General features: G+C 29.1%; 3 protein-coding genes and 1 pseudogene across 3 annotated transcripts; 3 read left to right on the forward strand and 1 right to left on the reverse strand.

Annotated features, from left to right (window-relative positions):
* Window positions 1-216: 216 nt before the first annotated feature.
* LOC125855519 (putative F-box/FBD/LRR-repeat protein At1g78760) lies at window positions 217-2,733 on the forward strand. Its single transcript, XM_049535249.1, has 3 exons — window positions 217-1,200; window positions 1,506-1,667; window positions 2,370-2,733. Exons 1-3 carry the CDS (start codon window positions 217-219, stop codon window positions 2,730-2,732), a joined length of 1,509 nt encoding a protein of 502 aa, XP_049391206.1. The 3' UTR covers window position 2,733.
* Window positions 2,734-4,130: 1,397 nt separating this feature from the next.
* Window positions 4,131-6,072, forward strand: LOC125855660 (ATP-dependent 6-phosphofructokinase 3-like; annotated as a pseudogene).
* A 5,519-nt stretch (window positions 6,073-11,591) lies between these two features.
* On the forward strand, window positions 11,592-13,960 carry LOC125855381 (uncharacterized). The gene is made up of 2 exons (XM_049535102.1): window positions 11,592-12,073; window positions 13,528-13,960. Exons 1-2 carry the CDS (start codon window positions 11,741-11,743, stop codon window positions 13,603-13,605), a joined length of 411 nt encoding a protein of 136 aa, XP_049391059.1. The 5' UTR covers window positions 11,592-11,740; the 3' UTR covers window positions 13,606-13,960.
* A 4,619-nt stretch (window positions 13,961-18,579) lies between these two features.
* LOC125856325 (ethylene-responsive transcription factor LEP-like) lies at window positions 18,580-19,248 on the reverse strand. The gene has a single exon (XM_049535839.1). The coding sequence runs from the start codon at window positions 19,230-19,232 to the stop codon at window positions 18,750-18,752; it is 483 nt and encodes a 160-aa protein (XP_049391796.1). The 5' UTR covers window positions 19,233-19,248; the 3' UTR covers window positions 18,580-18,749.
* Window positions 19,249-19,290: the final 42 nt, after the last annotated feature.

Below are 19,290 nucleotides of genomic sequence, written 5' to 3' on the forward strand. Positions count from 1 at the left end.
AATTAGAAAAATTCCTAAATATCTCTACCTATATACATTATATGTAGACATGTCTAAGTACATTCTACAACAAAAACTAAACAAAGAAAATAAATTATTTTTCATTGTATATATAGTCTTCATTGTGAAACAACAGCAAAACCCAAAGGAAAAACTTGTGTTGGATAGAAAAGGAAAAATCATTCAAACCCTAGCTAGCCTTTCTGCACCCAAAAGATGAATTTGTGGCCTCCATTCTCAAAGAAACGAAGAAGCAAAAGAGTTGAAAATGATAGAATCAGTAAGTTACCGGACGCTCTTATTATCCAGATTCTCTCCCTTTTGCCAACGAAAGATGCCTTCACAACTTCTATTCTCTCCAAAAGGTGGCAGTATCTATGGTCTTCGGTTGATAACTTATTTATCCAGTGTGAAGATAAATCACAAAGGGAAAACTTTATATCCTTTGTGGATTATGCATTAGATAATTCTACTTGTTCCAAAATTAAAAAATTTCATCTGGATTTCACTCACTTGTCCAAATACGAGTCACAACTCGAATTTGTTGATGATGAATTATTGTTCCCAATCTCCCGATGGCTTTCTACTGCTGTCAAAAAAAATGTTGAAAATGTTGTATTGCTGTCAGATTCATATAACTATGAATCCATTGACTTGCCTGACACTATCTACAAGTGCTCTACCTTGATAACATTGTATCTCACGTGTTGTACATTTAAAGAAGAATTCTCCATAGATTGGAAGTTTTTAAAGACCTTGAAGTTGAATGACATTAAGTTAAATGATGACATAATTGTAAACATACTCTCAGGTTGTCCTGCATTGGAAATCCTTGAATTTTCTAAATTCTATGGATTGCGTCATCTGGAAATCAATTCTTCAAATTTAAAGAGGCTTAAGTTCGAAGATTATTTGTCATACTATGATGACTCTGATGATCCCTCTTTGGATATTATTGCCCCGAATATTCAACATTTGGAGATCTCTGAAGATATGTATGATCTCAAATGTAGGCTAGTAAATGTATCCTCTATGGTAAGTGCTAAGCTAAATTTCCGAATGAGTTGCACATCAATTGCTCAAGGTGCTTCTAGTGCCACATGCCCTAATGAACATCAAGTTATAAGGAAACTCATCCAAGATTATCTTCAAAAGTTGAGCAATGCAACCAAGTTAACGATTGGGACTTGGTACACCGAGGTTTGTTTTGTCATAAAGAATTTATTTTCTTTTGGTATATAGATATCATAAAGAGATAGCATTTAGAATATAACACAACTTGAGAACTTCTACACATTATACAACGACTACTAGCGTTAATACAAAACTATCCTAACCTTTTGCAATCTTTCTATCAACTTTCTAAAGTCGGATACTTCATTTACTATTCAGCTACATTGTTAGATGGTCAGATTTTTCATAACATTTACATCGAATTTTTCTTCCTTTTTTATTGTTCTTGGTTTCTCGATCCTTCACTAGTTTCATTGGGATAACCACATCAGGTACTACTGATGCAGTTTGAAGAGATATCGCTTCCAGAATTGAAATGCAAATGTCTAACTCTGGATTTGCGTATCACAAAGTTTTATTTCTATGGAGCAGCTATCTTGTTGAAAGCCACGCCTCATGTGGAGACACTCAACATAACTATGACAACAACTTTGGTATCTTTCTGCAACTTTTACTCTTCTATTTGCAAATTCATTTAAGGAATTTTAATATCTCCCNCCCCCCCCTTTTTTCTCACATCGAACAGTGTTTGACGTTTAAAGAAATGGACAAATGAACAAATCACTATAACAACATCAAAATAAGAAAAGAGAAAAAAGAAAATTCAAATTATTTTGTTCCATTTTACTAGTCTAATGTTCAAAAATATTTTTTTTTTCCTTTTATTTAATTATTTTAACAAATTAATAGAGATTTTTTATTCATTTAATTATTTCCCAAAATTTATAAGAATACTAGTAATCTAAGGTAGATTTCAAATCCAAATTAATATGTGCAACCGAGTTAAATAAGTACTTAATAAATATTTTTTCAAAAGGAGTACAAAGTTTATACTAGACTAGTTAAAGGAAATAGAAAGAATACATTATCGCAACTCGACACTAACCTAATCAAAGATGTTATTAGACAATAACTCGAAAACTCATAATTAGGTTTATTGCCAAGAAAGAAGATGAAAGAATAAAATTACAAAAAAACTTAAAATATAAACAACTTATAATAATGTCAATTCCCAATTAGTGGAAATTGTAGAGAATGTAATTTCTTGTAGCAAACACTTGTACTATATGAAATCATTGTTTTGTAACTTTTGTGAATTGTGATTTTTCATTTGACTATATCCTCTCTCTCTCCAGATGGATCTTAGGCGATGTGCGTTTGAGTTAGGATGTTTGGCCAAAGAACATGATATTCATTTCCTATCAAGCTTCAATTTTCCCTACCTCAAGAATGTTAAGGTTTTCAGTTCTTCGAAGATGTGTTTGAAAGGGAATATTGAATGGGATAATGATGACCTTCTCAAACTTTCAGAATTTACACTAAAGAATGCAACAGTTTTGGAGAAGTTCACAATTATATCAAAGAGGAAAACTTGTAAGATATGTTCAATGAAGTGTGCTTCTCGATATTCACTTCGATTGGCTGAGAAATTGGTAGGTTGCTCAAGATCGTCAACCACATGTGTGATCATTTGCCAGGAAGGAACTTTCCGTTACTAGATTGCACAAATGTTACTTTGTATTTAGTTTTTGGTTTACTGCTGCTGGTGAAAATCTTGAATTTGTTTCTGTTATCTTGTCCTTGTGACATATATACCAAATGTTATGGTTGTTTGGTTTCTCATTAAACTTTTCTTAGTCGCATTTTAGATGCTGTCTGTTGTGCACATTTTTCAGAATATTTTATGAAATGTTGTGTTTTGAAAACTTTGTCGATGATATCAAGGTATTATTATATCGGGAGGTGATAAATTTGTCATTTTAAAAGGATGGAAACGAATAAAATCACACTACTTGAAAAATGCATTTAATGAAATAATAATTAATTAACTAAAACATATTTTTAAGGAAAAAGGCGAAATATTCAAGGAGAGATGTCATTTGGCTAAGAAAGGATGAATGTAGATTTTACACATTCTTCTCTATTTTTTCACAAATGCAAGACACTGTAGATGCTGGAAAAAAATCCTCAATTTCATGCTTTTTAGAGACTTTCACGCTATGACTACGTTAGCATCAAAGTTAAAACGACCCAAAACTAATGATATCAACGACGAACATCCACAGAAAGATTGAGCCAATCTGCATTTGCCCGTCATTAAATCAGTGAACCAGAGGACAATTATAATTATTTTTCACTATGAAGAATGCACAAAATTTAAAATAAGTCAAACAATTTATTTTTATTTTATTATGATACATTATTAAACTACATTTTTTAATGAGCATGAGGATAGTTGATAGCTTGATGCAATAGTTAAAAATGGAATATGAGAAGTACATTTGAAAAGAATATGAATTATATATGATTATTTGAAAAAAAAAATGATTTACTTTATGAAACAAAAATAAAAATATAATATTGAGAGAAGAAAATTCTTTTTCGAAGTAAAAAATAGAAAATTGGATTGAAGTTGATTTTCTACAAATATAGAAACTCTCTATATTTGGAGATAGAAATAGAGAATTGAGGCCTATGATAAAATTGTAAATGCACACAGAGAATCTTAGCAAATTGGTTGTACTTCGAAGAAAGATACCAAATATAGATACAAGATAGATCAGATTATTATTTTTTTGCAACAAAACTCTTGAGGTGACGACATGGAAAATATTTACTTACATGTCGTTTACCGTGCATAAAAAAATATTAGGTAACTTACCATAATGCGAATCCTAATTTGTTTAGTATTTGTTACTATATTTGGTAATTTATTTGTTTTATTTCCTATTGGAATAGGTTTTGTAATCCTACTTTAATTTGGTTTATTAGTATTATTATAATAGGTGTTTTATCACCTATTTTCTTATAGTGAGATTTAAGAGAATTTTGAGTTTATAGAGAACTTTTGAGTTTATAAAGAAAATATTTTCCTTCAAATTGAATTGAATTGGATTATGGAGTCATTGGATGATAGTATAGCGGTACATAATTTGTACAAGAAAATCGTGATGGGTGACGATGGTTATGTTCTTGAAGATGTTCCTCATTTGTCTGATTATATTCCTAGTCTTCCTACATATCCTAATCCATTGAAGAACAATCCTCATACTCAATCGTCAATCAGTATTTTGTCGATGAAGATGATACAGTTGCTCAAAATATTATTGTCCGTAAGAATAGTCCAAGAGGGATACATTTTCGTCGAGATGATCCTTGCGAAAACGTTTATTTTAAGTTGGACGATGTTAACTCATGTATCGTAACATGTGGAGGTCTCAATACAGATATCGAGGTTTCTATTCAAAGAACACAATTCCATTGACAGGTAGGCTGGGCACCGGACCGGAACGAACCGGTACGGGACCGGAACGGGACGGTTTGACCGGGATGGAGGCTCAGTTCCGTCCCGTCCCACTATATACCGGGATAGAACCGGGACGGAACGGGATGGGATAAACGGGACGGCACATATAGCTATTTCAAAAAATAATTATTATTTTTGAGTTATTTTGAATTACGAAAATATGAATGTTTTTTTTTATTTTTCTAAGTTATATTAGTTTATAGTATTTAAGTTTTAAAATTTATAATAATTTTACTTAAGTTTATTTTAAAGATATTTTTTTTTTAATTTTTACGTATATAAATTTGTAAGTTAAGTTTAATAAAGTTTTTTTTAAAAGTTTTTGAGCTTATGTAGTTATGTTATAAGTTTTAAAGATTTGAATCTTTTGAAGTTTATAAGTTATTAAGTTATACTTATAACTTGTAAGTTAAATAACTTAAGTTTGTAATTTTAAAAAATTAAATAAACAAAAAAAGAAATGCTAATAAAAGTAAATAATGACAAAAATATTATTTTTTATTTTAATTAAAAATAATTTACCGGGATCGGACCGGTACCGGAACGGAACCGGAATGAACCGGGATGAATCGGTACCGGTATACCGGTACTAAATCATGATACCGTTCCGTTCCGTGTACCGGTTCAATGTATCCCACCCGAATACTACCGGACCGGAACGGTACCGGTACAACGTTCTGGTGCCCTGCGTTATTGACACCTAAGGTTGTGAATGATATCGAGGAGGTCATGTTACTAGAAAATAGTAGATAGCATTCAGGATCGGGGAATTAATCAGGTTTATATATTTGGAGGAGATGGAACACAGAAAGGAGCATCGGTGTTATTTGAGGAAATTACATGGTGTAGTCTGAATGTTGTAGTTGTTGGAATCCCCAAGACAATCGATAATGATATACCAATTATTGACAAGTCTTTTGGTTTTGATTCCGCGGTTGAGGAAGCCCAACGTGCTGCTCATGTTGAAGCTATGAGTTTTGAGAATGGAATTGGGGTTGTGAAGTTAATGGGACGGGATAGTGGTTTCATAGCGATGTATGCTAGTCTTGCTCGTCGAGATGTTGATTGTTGTTTGATTCCAGAATCTCATTACTATCTTGAAGGACGTGGTGGAGTGTTTGAGTATATAGAACAAAGGCTGAAAGAGAATGGACACATGGTTATAGTTGTAGCTGAAGGTGCCGGACAAGATGATGAGCAAGTTGATGTTGGTTTATGGATATCGAAAAAGATAAAGGAGCATTTTTCTAAAGAAAAGAAGATGATGATCAATCTTTAATATATAGATCCGACATACATGATTCGGGCTATTGCAAGTAATGCATCTGATAATGTGTATTGCACTCTTGTTGCTCAAAGTGCTGTACATGGAGCAATGGCTGGGTACACAGGCTTTACGGTTGGTCCTGTCAACAACACACATGCTTACATACCCTTTGATAGAATCACTGAGAAACAAAACAAGGTTGACATTACCGATCGATATGATGCATGTGGGCAAACTTCTATCTTCAACAAATCAACCTAGCTAGCTTCTTGTCAACAACGAGGTCAGTCGATATAATTGAAGCAAACAAGGACGAAGAACCACCTATTCAACTATCAGATCGAGAAACAAATTCTTGCTAGTAGTAACTTTTTGAACATTATATTCTACCTATTTGTATAATAGGTTTTCTAGTATTAGTTCAATTAGGCTTTGCCCAATTATAAACACGGGTATTACTAGCTATTTTCAATAGAGAAAACTTATAGTGAGATTCAAGAGCTTTTGAATTTATGTACTTATTATATACTAAATATACACCGACGACTACAAATTGTTATGACTAGGCGGGTAAAAATTATTTAGCCAGAAAATTAACTAGGAAAACAGTTGCTCTGAAAACTATATTGTACTCTGCAAATAAAATTTGCTAACACACACACAAGCAAGCAATAGTATTGATGCATTACGGTGAGTTGCACAATGGATGAGTAAACGATTTGAGGGTGAACAGAGGAAAAACAATTTTAAAGCGAACTCCCTATTTTTTATTATTTTTACGGAAAAAGGTCAAAATTGCCCTTGAACTATGCGAAATAGACGTTTTATACCCTCCATTACATTTTGGGATCAAAAATACCCTCGCAGTTATCCCTGGAGACCACAAATACCCTCAAGAGTTAACACCCCAAATTTTTAGTGACGTGGCAAGCCACATGGGACTAATCCCTCCACCTAAGCATTGCCAACTAAGATTCACTACAAAAGAACTTGACTTTTAGTGGCAACAAAGTCGCCACAAAATCCCAAAATATTGCCACTAAAGGTTATGAGTGATTTTTAGTGGCGACTAAGGCTCCAACAACCATTTGCTAGTAAAACCTATTTTTTCAACAAAAAAATATGATAATTAATTTTCGATTGCGACCTAATTTTCTAAAATAAATAACTTGCAATATCCATATTAAAAACATTCAATATTATTACGAAAAATAATCAAAATTACTTCTCGATTCAAATCTCCTACTATATATATATATAATGCATCATTGTACATTTTATACATTTACATATGACATAAAAATAAAACATATAGTGTCTTCAAACTCCTACTTAATCGATATCATATTTGGTTTTTTAAAAACAATGAAGAAAAAAACACAAAATTAGAATTTAATGTTAAAAATTTTTAGTGATGATTTTCTAGGCTTTTGTAGCGACTGTTGTTGCCGCTAAAAGTCTAGTTCTTTTGTAGTGAATCCTAGTTGGCAACGCTTAGGTGGAAGGATTAGTCCCACGTGGCTTGCCACGTCAACAAAAATTTGGTTAATTCTTGAGGGTATTTGTGGTTTCTTAGGATAACAGCAAGGGCATTTTTTATCCCAAAATGTAACGAAGGGTATAAATGGTCTATTTCATATAGTTCGGGGGCAATTTTGACCCTTTTCCGTTATTTTTATGATTGTGCGTACAGATTAGCTTATGTGTATCTCAATTATTTCAGCAGGTATTCATATATATCGGGTTATTCTGCTACAAGATTTATGCAGATGAAAATAATCACCTAGTGCTTCTTCCTCCACTGAAATTTGAACCTCAGTTCTCATAGTTATTTCTTATTTCATTGACTATTTGACTACACTCCGAATGCTAGTATGACCAGTATTAATTTAATCTATTGTAGCTAGAACTTAGCTTATTTTCTAAGTTAATAGCTAGTCTTACTTTTTATGGACGATTATCTTTACTCTTTTAGGTAACTTTTAAAAATTAAAAAAAAAACTTGGATACTGTAACAGCATACATAAAATAATTGATTCATGATCTTCTCTGGGCTTCTCTGCTACTCGGCCCATCGAGTTGTTATGGACTTCATCTTGCTTTCTCAATTCAGCCCGTCAAGCCACAAATTAATTTGAAAATATTACTTGAATAAGTACTTTTTTAATAAATAATCACTGATTTTAGCGATATTATTTTTTATTTATGGAGTATCATTTATAGTAAGACATAGCAATACTATGATATATCTGTATTATGTATTAAAAGTGATTATCATCTATGGAAGATAAGTATATAGTTAAAATATAAGCTTCCATTTGTTCAAAAGAATTAATCCAGGTTATTAAAGTACGAAAAACAACTAGGCTGAAAGCCCATTTATTTTTTAAAGAAAAATTCCTTCAACTTCTTTTGTTGTACTTATGAGTTGATTTCTCGGATAGTCATTCAATTCATAACTATTATCTCAAAAAGTTTTTTTTCTATTATTATTAAAAAAAATTGAAACCCATAAGAAATATGACTTTTTGTGATAATATTATAAAAAATAGTTTGAGAATATATTTTACTTTTCAATTGCATCAAAAAATTGATGGCTTGATTGGTTGGTTCTTGATCTTATCCTTTCTTTTTCAGTGGGAAAACTGAAAAGATAATTCATGAAAATTGATGTGGGATCTAAAGATTCCTAAATATTGACAAAACATATCCATACAAAACTAAAGAAAAGATTTGTGATTTGACAAATGAGCAATTCGACTTAATTTGTCTCAATTTTACCCTTTAAAGCCTTTAATTATTGAAATCTAGATAAGAAATCTCTACCTTAATAGTAGTTAATACTATAGAGAGTGCTAACACAGTTTTAAGATTAGGACATAGAATCCTAACGTTAATATATTAGCAATATAGAGATTAATTTGATATAGTCATAATTAAGATATAGAACGAATTCTAATACTATATTACAATAGATAGTCGTATGTAAGCCTATAAGAACCACATATATAACTATTTATATAATCTTAATATAATGACATGTTTAAATACATTGATAATCCGATTTTTGTACCAATATTATAATCAGTTTAACAAAATTGACGGTAAGGCATGTAAAACCCAAGCATCCTTCAGTTTTGCTAAATTATCGTCTCCATATATATGGCACCTAGCTATGTGAAAGAATATTACATTATTTATTTTTGAGAGTCATTCTAGCTAAGCTTGGACCACTTGAGCACTACGATGTATACTTTATTTATATCATTACGATATACATTTCGAAACGTATCATAAAAAATAAATCACTTCTTAATTATATCGACTCAATATTTTATTTAGATGAATATAATGACAATAAGGAGTTACTAATGCAGTTTGATATAAATATTTATTTTGTAAGAAAGCAAACAAGTAACAACTCAATTTATCAGCTCAAAATTAAAACTTTTTAGAATAATTAATCAAACTGAACTTAAGAAATCGATCCAATCAAACTTACTCACATTCAATCAAAATCATAATTTTCTAAATTCAAAAATTAAAATTTTCATATTCTATCCGAACGATTATAATACCTATCTTCTAATCCCACTTACGTTTTGGACGTATGTTAGTAACATTTTCTTTGTGTCTTCTTTTGGGTTAACATATAGTTGGGACTTGAATATTGGTGAAAACAAAGGATCACTATATCATATTAGTTAGATAAAATAATAGTACTATGATTTAAAATATTCATATAATATTAAGATTGAAGTGATGAGTCTGAGAATATCTGAGTTGTGAATTAATTAATTTAATATATAGAAAATTAGGTGTGGTTTTGTACTATTCCAAGAAAGTAAAGACAAACTCCAAGAGTTAAAATTACATGTCTGTCGGCTGACATCTTTCTTCTTAAGGTAAGTAGGGTACCTGCCATGCTAACTTCTTTATATTTAATTCTTTTCCACCTTCAATTTATTGTGCATTTAATATTACTACGTACATATCATATTTTATGAAATTAGTGTGTGATGACATTATTAACCCAAAGCAGAAATAGCAATATAATTGACCATACATGCATGAATTATAATCTTTGTACAAGATAGTGTACATCACATATATACATGGTAAAGAAGGCTTTATATCTCATCGATAACATTATCGTAAAAATAAATTTTAACGATAATATATATACATATTAATAAAAAATGCATTTATTCACGTTAATTGTTATTAGATTTGATATCGCTGTAAACATGTGAGATATTTACAAAGAGTGTTAATCGCAACTAAAAATCATTTTTATATAGTGTTTCTATCTATGGTATTTATACAATTAGGTAATATTTATGATAAATATACTTTATATGTATGATAATATAATTAGTAATTTAACCATTTTTGCTCTCTTCCGGCAATTTATATATACTTATATTTAAAATCTTTAAGTAAACAAAGGGTGGTTTAGTCAAAGGGGACATTAATTTAAATTAGGTGATATTGATGTGTAACGAAGACATGTGGCCACTGGTCAACTCCCTCAGTACTCAGCATATGATAATGTTGAATCGTTGGTAATAAAATATTACTTTCTCATCAAATTTTGAGATTTAAACGAACAAAAAAAAACTGCATGATTTTTTATATCGTTAAGATACGGCACCTGGACCTAACTCAATCCCAAAAGCTAGTTCATGAGAGGAGGTTTAATTTGTTCAAGTTCACATAAGGAGACCAAATTATCATCCCTTTTACCGATGTGGGACTTATTAACACTCCCCCGTATGCCTATACCTCAACAGGAGCGTGAACACTTCTAAATGGGGGCCTAGCATTGGTGAACAACAAATTGTGATGGGCCTGACTTTGATACCATGTTGAGATACGGCACGTGAACCTAACTCAATGATCCTAAAAACTAACTCATAAGGAGAGGTTTGTCCAAGTCTATATAAGGAGACCAAATTCTCATCACTTTACTGATGTGAGACTTCTTAACACATATATCTTTTAATTATATCTTGAATCATCACTTATTATGATTGATAATATTTTTTACATAGTTTTTACTGATAAATATTATTTCACCAACATAGATTGTGGTGCAATAATGAAATTGTTCTACCTTACTTAGAAGTCTTGAGTTGGAGCTTTGTGTATGAAGAAAATTTTGTTGAGAGCGTCACCCCAAATAAGTTTTATAATGTGCAATTCAAATTTAATTAGTTATTACTCTAATACGAGCACCGAACATCGAGTGGTTCAAATATAATTAGTCAGTACTCTAATACGGATATCGAACATCACGCAAAAAACCAAATAAATAAATAAACTCTATTTCAAAATAATTCACTATGTTTTAAACTATCTTACTCTCGAAATCTGAACGATTCACATATATTTGTGTATGGTGAAGTGTGTGACCGTCTCGTCTAAATTAAAGCTTAAGTTGTTAGAGAGAGATGAACATTTTTATTAGTTAATTGCATTCTCAACACGCCCTCTCACATGCAGCTCTGTTTTTTTTTTCATAAATCAAGCACGTGAAAATTCTTTTTGATAAAGATATGGACCAAGCACGTGAAAATTCTTTTTGATATGAATGACGGTGAGATTTGATCACAGGACGTCTGTCTGCTCTAATACAATATGAAAATATGTCACCATCTTATTTAAAAACTTAAGTTATTCAAGAAATCACACTTTTATTAGTTAATTCCATTCTCGGTATTCTAGAGGGATTACTACAAGCATATTGTATGTGTCAAATATTGTCTCTTTAACATATAAAGGGCCAAAGCTAGCTAGGTTCATTAAAGAACCTCACACCAAACCATTCAGCAAAAACATTAAAGAGACCCTGCAAGCTAGCTACTCATCTTCCTGTTTAGTTGCAATAAATAACAAGTCCAGAAATATATTAAGCATTTGTAAGAATTAAAATGGAAGAGAAAAAAGAGAGTAGATCAGTTTATGATGAAGTTATCACCAAGAATCCAATGTTTTACTTACAAGAAGGCATTAAAGCTATTCTAAAATGCCTTGGTTTTGAATCTTCAAAACTTGTTCATCAAGCATCATCATCATCGTCTTCTTCTTCTTCAAGTATGTCAGATACTAATAAAAAAGAAGAAGAGAGTGAAAAACAAGAACAAGAGTGTGTGTTGTTCCAAGAAGATGGTAATAAGCAAGGTTCAGATTCAACAAATGATAATTACAAGAATGACCCTCCAGTTGAAAATGATGATGAAGATCCACCTCAATCAGAGACACTTGTAAGTTGATCTACTGCTTTTTTCACCTTTTATTAAATCGGAAACAGTCTTTCTATTTTCAATAAAGTACAAACAAGACTGGGTACACATCATTTTTTACAAATTACAATAAGCCTATTATTATTGTCATTAATTTACATTAAACTGTTCTCTTTAAATTAATATTTTCATAGAGAAAATTTAAAATATAAAAAACGAAACAATGATCTCATATGATTATTTATTACAAAGAAAACTCAAGAAGATTTGATATCTGCGTAATAAATAATTTTCTAACGAAAGGGATTTGATGTATAGTAACTTAATCCACTACATACACTTCTGTATATAATGTTACATTACTGTTAGCTGATGTTTGACCATATCTTATTACGAAATTTGAAAGAAAAAAATTAATTTTTATTTTTAAGGTATAAAATGATTTTTGAAATTGTATTTAGTTATGAATATAAATTAACTATGTTTTTAATTTTTTGTGTGTGATTTAGAGCGAAAAAAGTGAAAATACCTTTTTATTATTTTTTAATTTTTGTAAATTCTAAAGTAATTGAGTTCCAAATTTTACGACAACATTCCAAAGTTTAACCTCAAAAAAATGAAAAAATTTCATGACTAAACACCTCCTTTAAAATAAAAATAAAAAGGTCATAATTTTTATTATTAAAAAAAAACTGAAATTCTCTAGAATATGTCGGTTGTTGAATAGTATTTTGATGAAAATAATAGCTGCTTCTCTCTCTCTCTCTCTTTGAGTTTCAAGAAATATGTCTTTTTTTACCGAAAAATAAAACATAAAATATGATAGAATATGCAGTTTCTATATTTATCTTATTCATTTTATTAGAATTATTTCCAATTATGCAGTTTCTATATTTATCTTTTTCATTTTATTAGAATTATTTCCAGTTATTAAGTATTTATTTTAGCAAAAAAAATGAGATATAGCGACATGCAAAACCAAAGTCTTACACATATTTCTTTTTTTTTTTAAATAATGGACCAAAACTCTCCTAATTTTTTTATTTTTTTTTGTATCTTTCATATTTAAATTATGTCTTATTTATGTGACCTCATAGACTAAAACTTTCAGATCAACCCTTTCAAACTATCACATTTTTATTTGTTTCAAACTATCACATTTTTATTTGTTTCATATTTAATATGTCTTATTTATTTGTTTCATATTTAATATGTCTTATTTATTTGTTTCAAACTATCACATTTTTATTTGTGCCAAGGAGGTGTTAACGCTTAACATCTTGTCATCTACCAAAGTTAGGGTTTTTTGACACTTGTTATACTTCCTATTAATTTAGGTGATATAGTTCAGAAAGTTGATTCATATATTTCAATTTATATAATATTATTTGAATTTCGAGAGTCGAATGTATTTAATAATTCATGTCCACATATTAAAGTCATTATGATTTGTTTTATTTTGGTTGTGTACGCAGATATTAGCAACAGAAAGGAGGGGAAGACCACCATCAAGACCTAAAGTTGGCAGTGGACCTCCTCCTCAGAACAATTAAATAATTAGTTGACAATATATCAACACGTAATTTAGTTGAAGGTCATTTTAATCGGTAAATTATTTAGAATTTCGAAAGATAAACTTGTTTATTGTAAGCCATGGCACTAGATAGACATATATAGTCGTAGTAATCGGTCCAAAATGTCTCTGCTCTTCATATGGTCAATTTTTATGTCAAGACTTAGGTCTAGTGGTATTGCTCTTTTATCTTGGTTTGATTTCCGTGTTTAATTCTATTAGGTCCTTTAATTATTTGTTTATATACATATATTGTAAGATATTAAAAGGATTTTTCATATTTGCAAGCTAATTATTAGTACATAATTAAATCTACAAGTTGAGTATTTGTCGAATTTTGATTTCCAATTCTGTATTGATTAAGGGGATGAAATCTTCTTCTACTGATTACTAGCTACTGCTCTTCGAAATTTGATTGAACTCAATAACTTTGTTTCATCATGTTCAAATGATTTTCAATTTGATCGAACTCAATAACTTTCTTTCATCAGGTTCAAATGATTCTCAATTAGGGAACGGTACTATCTTCGATACAAAGTCTCATATGGGACCATCTTGAACTTCTAAACCATAACAATAAATCTGAAGAGGATAAAATATACATAAACCTTATTCTAATTATCTATGAGAAGGTAAAAAAAAAAAATTGTTAGACTCTCAACCGAATAATATCTACAATAATAAATAATTTGAGATAATTATGTCTATACTGTAATTACCTATGAGAAGGTAAAAAAATATATTTTTTGCTAGGCTCTCAATTGAATAATATCTATATTAATAAATAATTTGAGACAAATATTTTGAGACGAAGGAAATAAAGAATACGAATTATATAGATGAGACTATTATTGAAAAAGCATGAGTATTTGGATCATTAGTCATTCATATGACTAGCAACAATAACTGCAGGGTGTCTTAAAAGATTGAATATCTTCAAAAACATTAATACAATATGGCCCATACACATTTATTTTGTCAGACATAAAATAGTGGCATTTTTGGTTTATTTGACTCTTCTTTCAGTTGACTGTTGAGTAGACTATATAATATACCGAATTTTTTATCAAAGTAAGTCATTATTAAAATTAATTTACTAAAATAATATGTTCTTTTGAAATTTTACAAAATTAATATAAACGTAATTCACAGTAATGTTTTAGGTTATATTTTATTTTAAAAAATTCAATAACAAAAAGATAAAAATCTGACAGATTAAACAGACATAAAACGTTATTGTCAATAACATTTTATAATTCGTTACTATGAGGCACGTTTTACAGCTAAAACGTGACTCACAGTAACGTTTTTCTAAAATGACTGAAAATTAAAAAAATAATCTTGTGCATGCCTCATTCAACTTTATTAAACTTTCCACTATTAAAATGAATATATATATTTTACACATATATAAATTTCTCTTTTCTTCGTTTTTCATACATAGATAATACTTTTGCAAGGAAAATAAGTTGAAAGGAAGCTTTATTACAATATCAATTAATTTCTTTGTCTCTTCTATTATGACTAGATAATGTTGCCCGTGCTATGCACGGGCCCAATAATATAAATGGTATGTTTTGGGGCTAATAACGGAGTTTTTGAAGCGATTGTTTGCGTGGATAAAAGAATAAGTTTTTTTATCACAAACTTGTACTTTCTTTGATGCTATTGAAGGCATAATAAGACTACCCACATACAACATTTTTGAAATATTTTATGTTGTCAATTATCATGATTTCTATTATTTTTACGATAGATTCACTTCAAGAATCAATGAAATTTTTTGTATTTTTTTCAAAACATATTTTATGTTGTCAATTATCATGATTTATAGTATTTTTATGCATTTTTTAAATATAAAAAACCCAAAAAAAAATAAGACAAATAAATTAAAATGGACCCAATATATGTTATTTTTGTTGTCTCAATTTATGTCACACAAATAAAATTTGGAGAGTCATCCAAATTTTAATTTTTTTTAAAAGAATGTTTTAAGTTATTAATTATTGTGATTTCTAATATTTTTGTGTAACTTTCAAATAACCTACATTACTGGTCACTTTGTCCTAATTTATGTGATATGGATAAAATTACAAAATTAATCCTTTTAAAATGTCTTTCAGATATTTTAAGTTGTTAATTATTATTATTTATAATACTTTTTTGGTAATTTTAAAATGATATGTATTATTTTTTCTGTCTCAATATATGTGAGTCTAATAGAATTCTGAGAGTGAACCTACTTTATTATATAGCTTTTAAATATTTTAAATTGGTAATTATTGTAATTTTTAATGCTTTTTAAGTCATTTGTAAATGATATATGTTGCTTCCTTTGTCCCATTTTATATAGTATAAATAAAATTCCCGAAACCAACTCAATTTTGAATATAATTTTTTAAATATTTTAAATTATTAATTATTGCGATTTATAATATTAAAAAAAAATAGAGAATGTACAAAACTTGTATCAGCCTAAAAAATGACCACGATAATTCGAAGCCTACAGAAAGCAATATGGTTGCACGTAATTTTTAAATACTTAATATATATTACTCCGCTTGTCTCAATGTATGTATCATAGATGAAATTTCAAGAGTCAATCAAATGTTGTTAATTGTTAAGATTTATAATACATTTTACGTAGTTTTCAATAATTTCACATTAAACAATACATATTACTACTTTTGTCTCATTTTATGTGACATTGATAGATTAATTTTAAGAATCAGTCAATTTATTTTTTTCAGTTTTTTTAATAAATATTTTAAGTTGTCAACTATCACGATTTATTGTATTTTATACATAATTTTTAACGATAGATTAATTTCAAGAATCAATCGAAATTTTTTATATGTATTTATTTTTGAAATATTTTATGTTGTCAATTATCATGATTTATAGTATTTTTACGATAGATTAACTTCAAGAATCAGTGCAATTTTTTGTATCTTTTTCAAAACATATTTTATGTTGTCAATTATCATGATTTATAGTATTTTTACGCAATTTTTAAATATAAAAAAAATAAAAAAATAAGACAAATAAATTAAAATGGACCCAATATATATTATTTTTGTTGTCTCAATTTATGTGACACAAATGAAATTTGAAGAGTCATCCAAATTTGGAATTTATTTAAAGAAATGTTTGAAGTTATTAATTATTGTGATTTATAATATTTTTATGTAACTTTCAAATAACCTACATTACTGGTCACTTTGTCCTAATTTAAGTGATATGGATAAAATTACAAAATTAACCCTTTTAAAATGTCTTTAAGATATTTTAAGTTGTTAATTATTATTATTTATAATACTTTTTTGGTAATTTTAAAATGATATATGTTATTTTTTCTGTCCCAATATATGTGACCCGGATAGAATTTTGAGAGTCGACCTATTTTATTATATATCGTTTAAATATTAAATATTTTAAGTCATTTGTAAATGATTTATTATATTATATTATTATATATTATATAAACTCCCTAGAAAAATAAATATATATTATATATATTATATAGTAGAAAAAATGATTTATTATAATATATTATTATATTATATATTATATAGGGAGTTTATGATGGGACATTAGAATGTCCAATCATAAACTCCCTCTTATATAATAGTAGAAAGTAGAATGTGGCCATTATATTTTTTTTAATAGTTGGTTTGCTTACTTATTACATCAATTTTAATTCAATAACTTCTTTATTGAAAGTCTAATATTTAATAATGATAAGAAACCGATTGGTCTAATATTTGGAAGGGATGTTATCTTAGGCCTGAATTAAGAAGATCTCTCATATATATGATTTATTTACAAATTTTGAAATTGAAATGATATAAGACAAGCTCCAATTTGTGTAAAGTCATCCTCACTTTTTTTTTCCTTTTGTTTAAAAAAAGTACTGTCTATGTGAAAAGAGAAAGAAAAGAGAAAATCATATATATTTCAAATGAAGGTATGTACAAAATATATTTATCCATTTTAATAGTGGAAATTTGAATAATGAATGAGAGATGTACAAGATTGGATTTCAATTTTCACCATTGAAAAACGTTACTGTGAATCACGTTTTAGCTGTAAAATGTGCTTCAGAGTAACGAATTATAAAACGTTACTGACAATAACGTTTTGTGTCTGTTTACTCTGTCAATTTTTGTCTTTTTGTTATTCATTTTTCTTGAATAAAATATAACCTAAAACGCTACTGTGAACTACGTTTATACTAGTTTTGTAAAAATTTTAAAAACCATATTATTTTGATAAATTAATTTTTATAATAGCTTACTTTGGTCAAAAATTCTAATATACCCATTCAGATCATCTGTTGAACACTACAAATGCTTTATTATTCTTCCAAATTGTAGTGTGGAAAATAGTAATCTTCTGGTTTTATAATTGAAAAATAGTCATTATCTTGAAGCTTGCAATTTTATGATTGAAATTTCATAAAAGTAATTAGTTTTGAAAACATAATTAAAAAGTGGCTAGTAAACACTATATCTATTTACGTAGAACAGTAGAAGTGTTGGCTAAAATTATTATTTTCAATTCAAACTCCTTACAAATGGATAAAAACATGTACAGAGGTCACACTTGCAATTTAAGACCTACAATGATGTTTAACTCTTGAATCTGTCAACGCCTCCGATCCTATAGCCTATAGGTGTATAAGGGGTTATCTGAATCTTCTTTCACAAGAAAATCAAAATGCATACACGAATGTTGAAATTTCCTTTATGTTTTTTTTTTTCTACCTTCCTAGGAGCTCCCACCCTTTTTTGCTCCCTTTGTGACTCAAACTCGCAACCTTTGGGTTGAAAGTGAGGGGTGCTTGCCATCCGAGCAACTCCCCCTCATCTAAATTTCCTTTATGTCACTACCTCCAATAGTGATTTTTTGTTGTCGTTGGCGTTAAAACTAAGGTTAATAATTGGTTAACATTGTTGTAGCTTTGTTATTGGAAGGTCGAAAAGAATAAATCTCAACTAATTTAAAGATCAAATATGTTAAATAATTTTGCATCAATGAGGAAAATATCTTTTAATTTTTTCCATAGCATTTTCAACAAATAATATTAAGAAAAAAAAGTATTCAAAACTGTTGAAGATATCCTCAAAGAGCCAGCTTATCTAGTGTGTTTGTATAACGAAAACTTTGTAAAATAGAAGCAATAACAAGAGACTCATCATCATCATTAATATCATCATTCATCTCAATCTTCATGCAATTATTTTCAACCACTTCCAACTCCGGCGTTGACGGTGGCGGCGGTGGTGGTGGCAGAGGTGGTGGTGATGGTGGTGCCGTAGAATTATTATAAGGTGAAGGAAAAGACGAAATAGGGTAGACAAAATTAGTACGTGCATTTTCGATACCACAAAAAGCAATAGAAGAAATATCATAAGCTAGAGCAGCTTCTTCAGCGGTATCAAATGTGCCAAGCCAATGCCTTTGTTTTGTATTTGGATTTCTAATCTCAGCAGCATATCTACCCCATGGCCTTCTTCTTACACCATGATATTTTGTTGAATGTCTTGAACTTCTTCTAACTAAATTTCTAACATGCAATTTAGGAATATTAGTAATATTTTCCATTTTTTTTTCTTTTTAATTAAATAATGAGGGTTGTGTGTGGAAAAAATGAGATGGGGTT

Source organism: Solanum stenotomum, chromosome 2 (assembly GCF_019186545.1).
Source record: "Solanum stenotomum isolate F172 chromosome 2, ASM1918654v1, whole genome shotgun sequence".
Taxonomy (NCBI): domain Eukaryota; kingdom Viridiplantae; phylum Streptophyta; class Magnoliopsida; order Solanales; family Solanaceae; genus Solanum; species Solanum stenotomum.

Coding starts and splice junctions, on each gene's coding strand:
- LOC125856325 (XM_049535839.1), bottom strand. CDS start 19,232: ATGGAAAATATTACTAATATTCCTAAATTGCATGTTAGAAATTTAGTT.
- LOC125855519 (XM_049535249.1), top strand. CDS start 217: ATGAATTTGTGGCCTCCATTCTCAAAGAAACGAAGAAGCAAAAGAGTT. Junction 1,201..1,505: donor TTGGGACTTGGTACACCGAG/GTTTGTTTTGTC, acceptor TAACCACATCAG/GTACTACTGATGCAGTTTGA. Junction 1,668..2,369: donor TAACTATGACAACAACTTTG/GTATCTTTCTGC, acceptor CTCTCTCTCCAG/ATGGATCTTAGGCGATGTGC.
- LOC125855381 (XM_049535102.1), top strand. CDS start 11,741: ATGGAAGAGAAAAAAGAGAGTAGATCAGTTTATGATGAAGTTATCACC. Junction 12,074..13,527: donor CACCTCAATCAGAGACACTT/GTAAGTTGATCT, acceptor TTGTGTACGCAG/ATATTAGCAACAGAAAGGAG.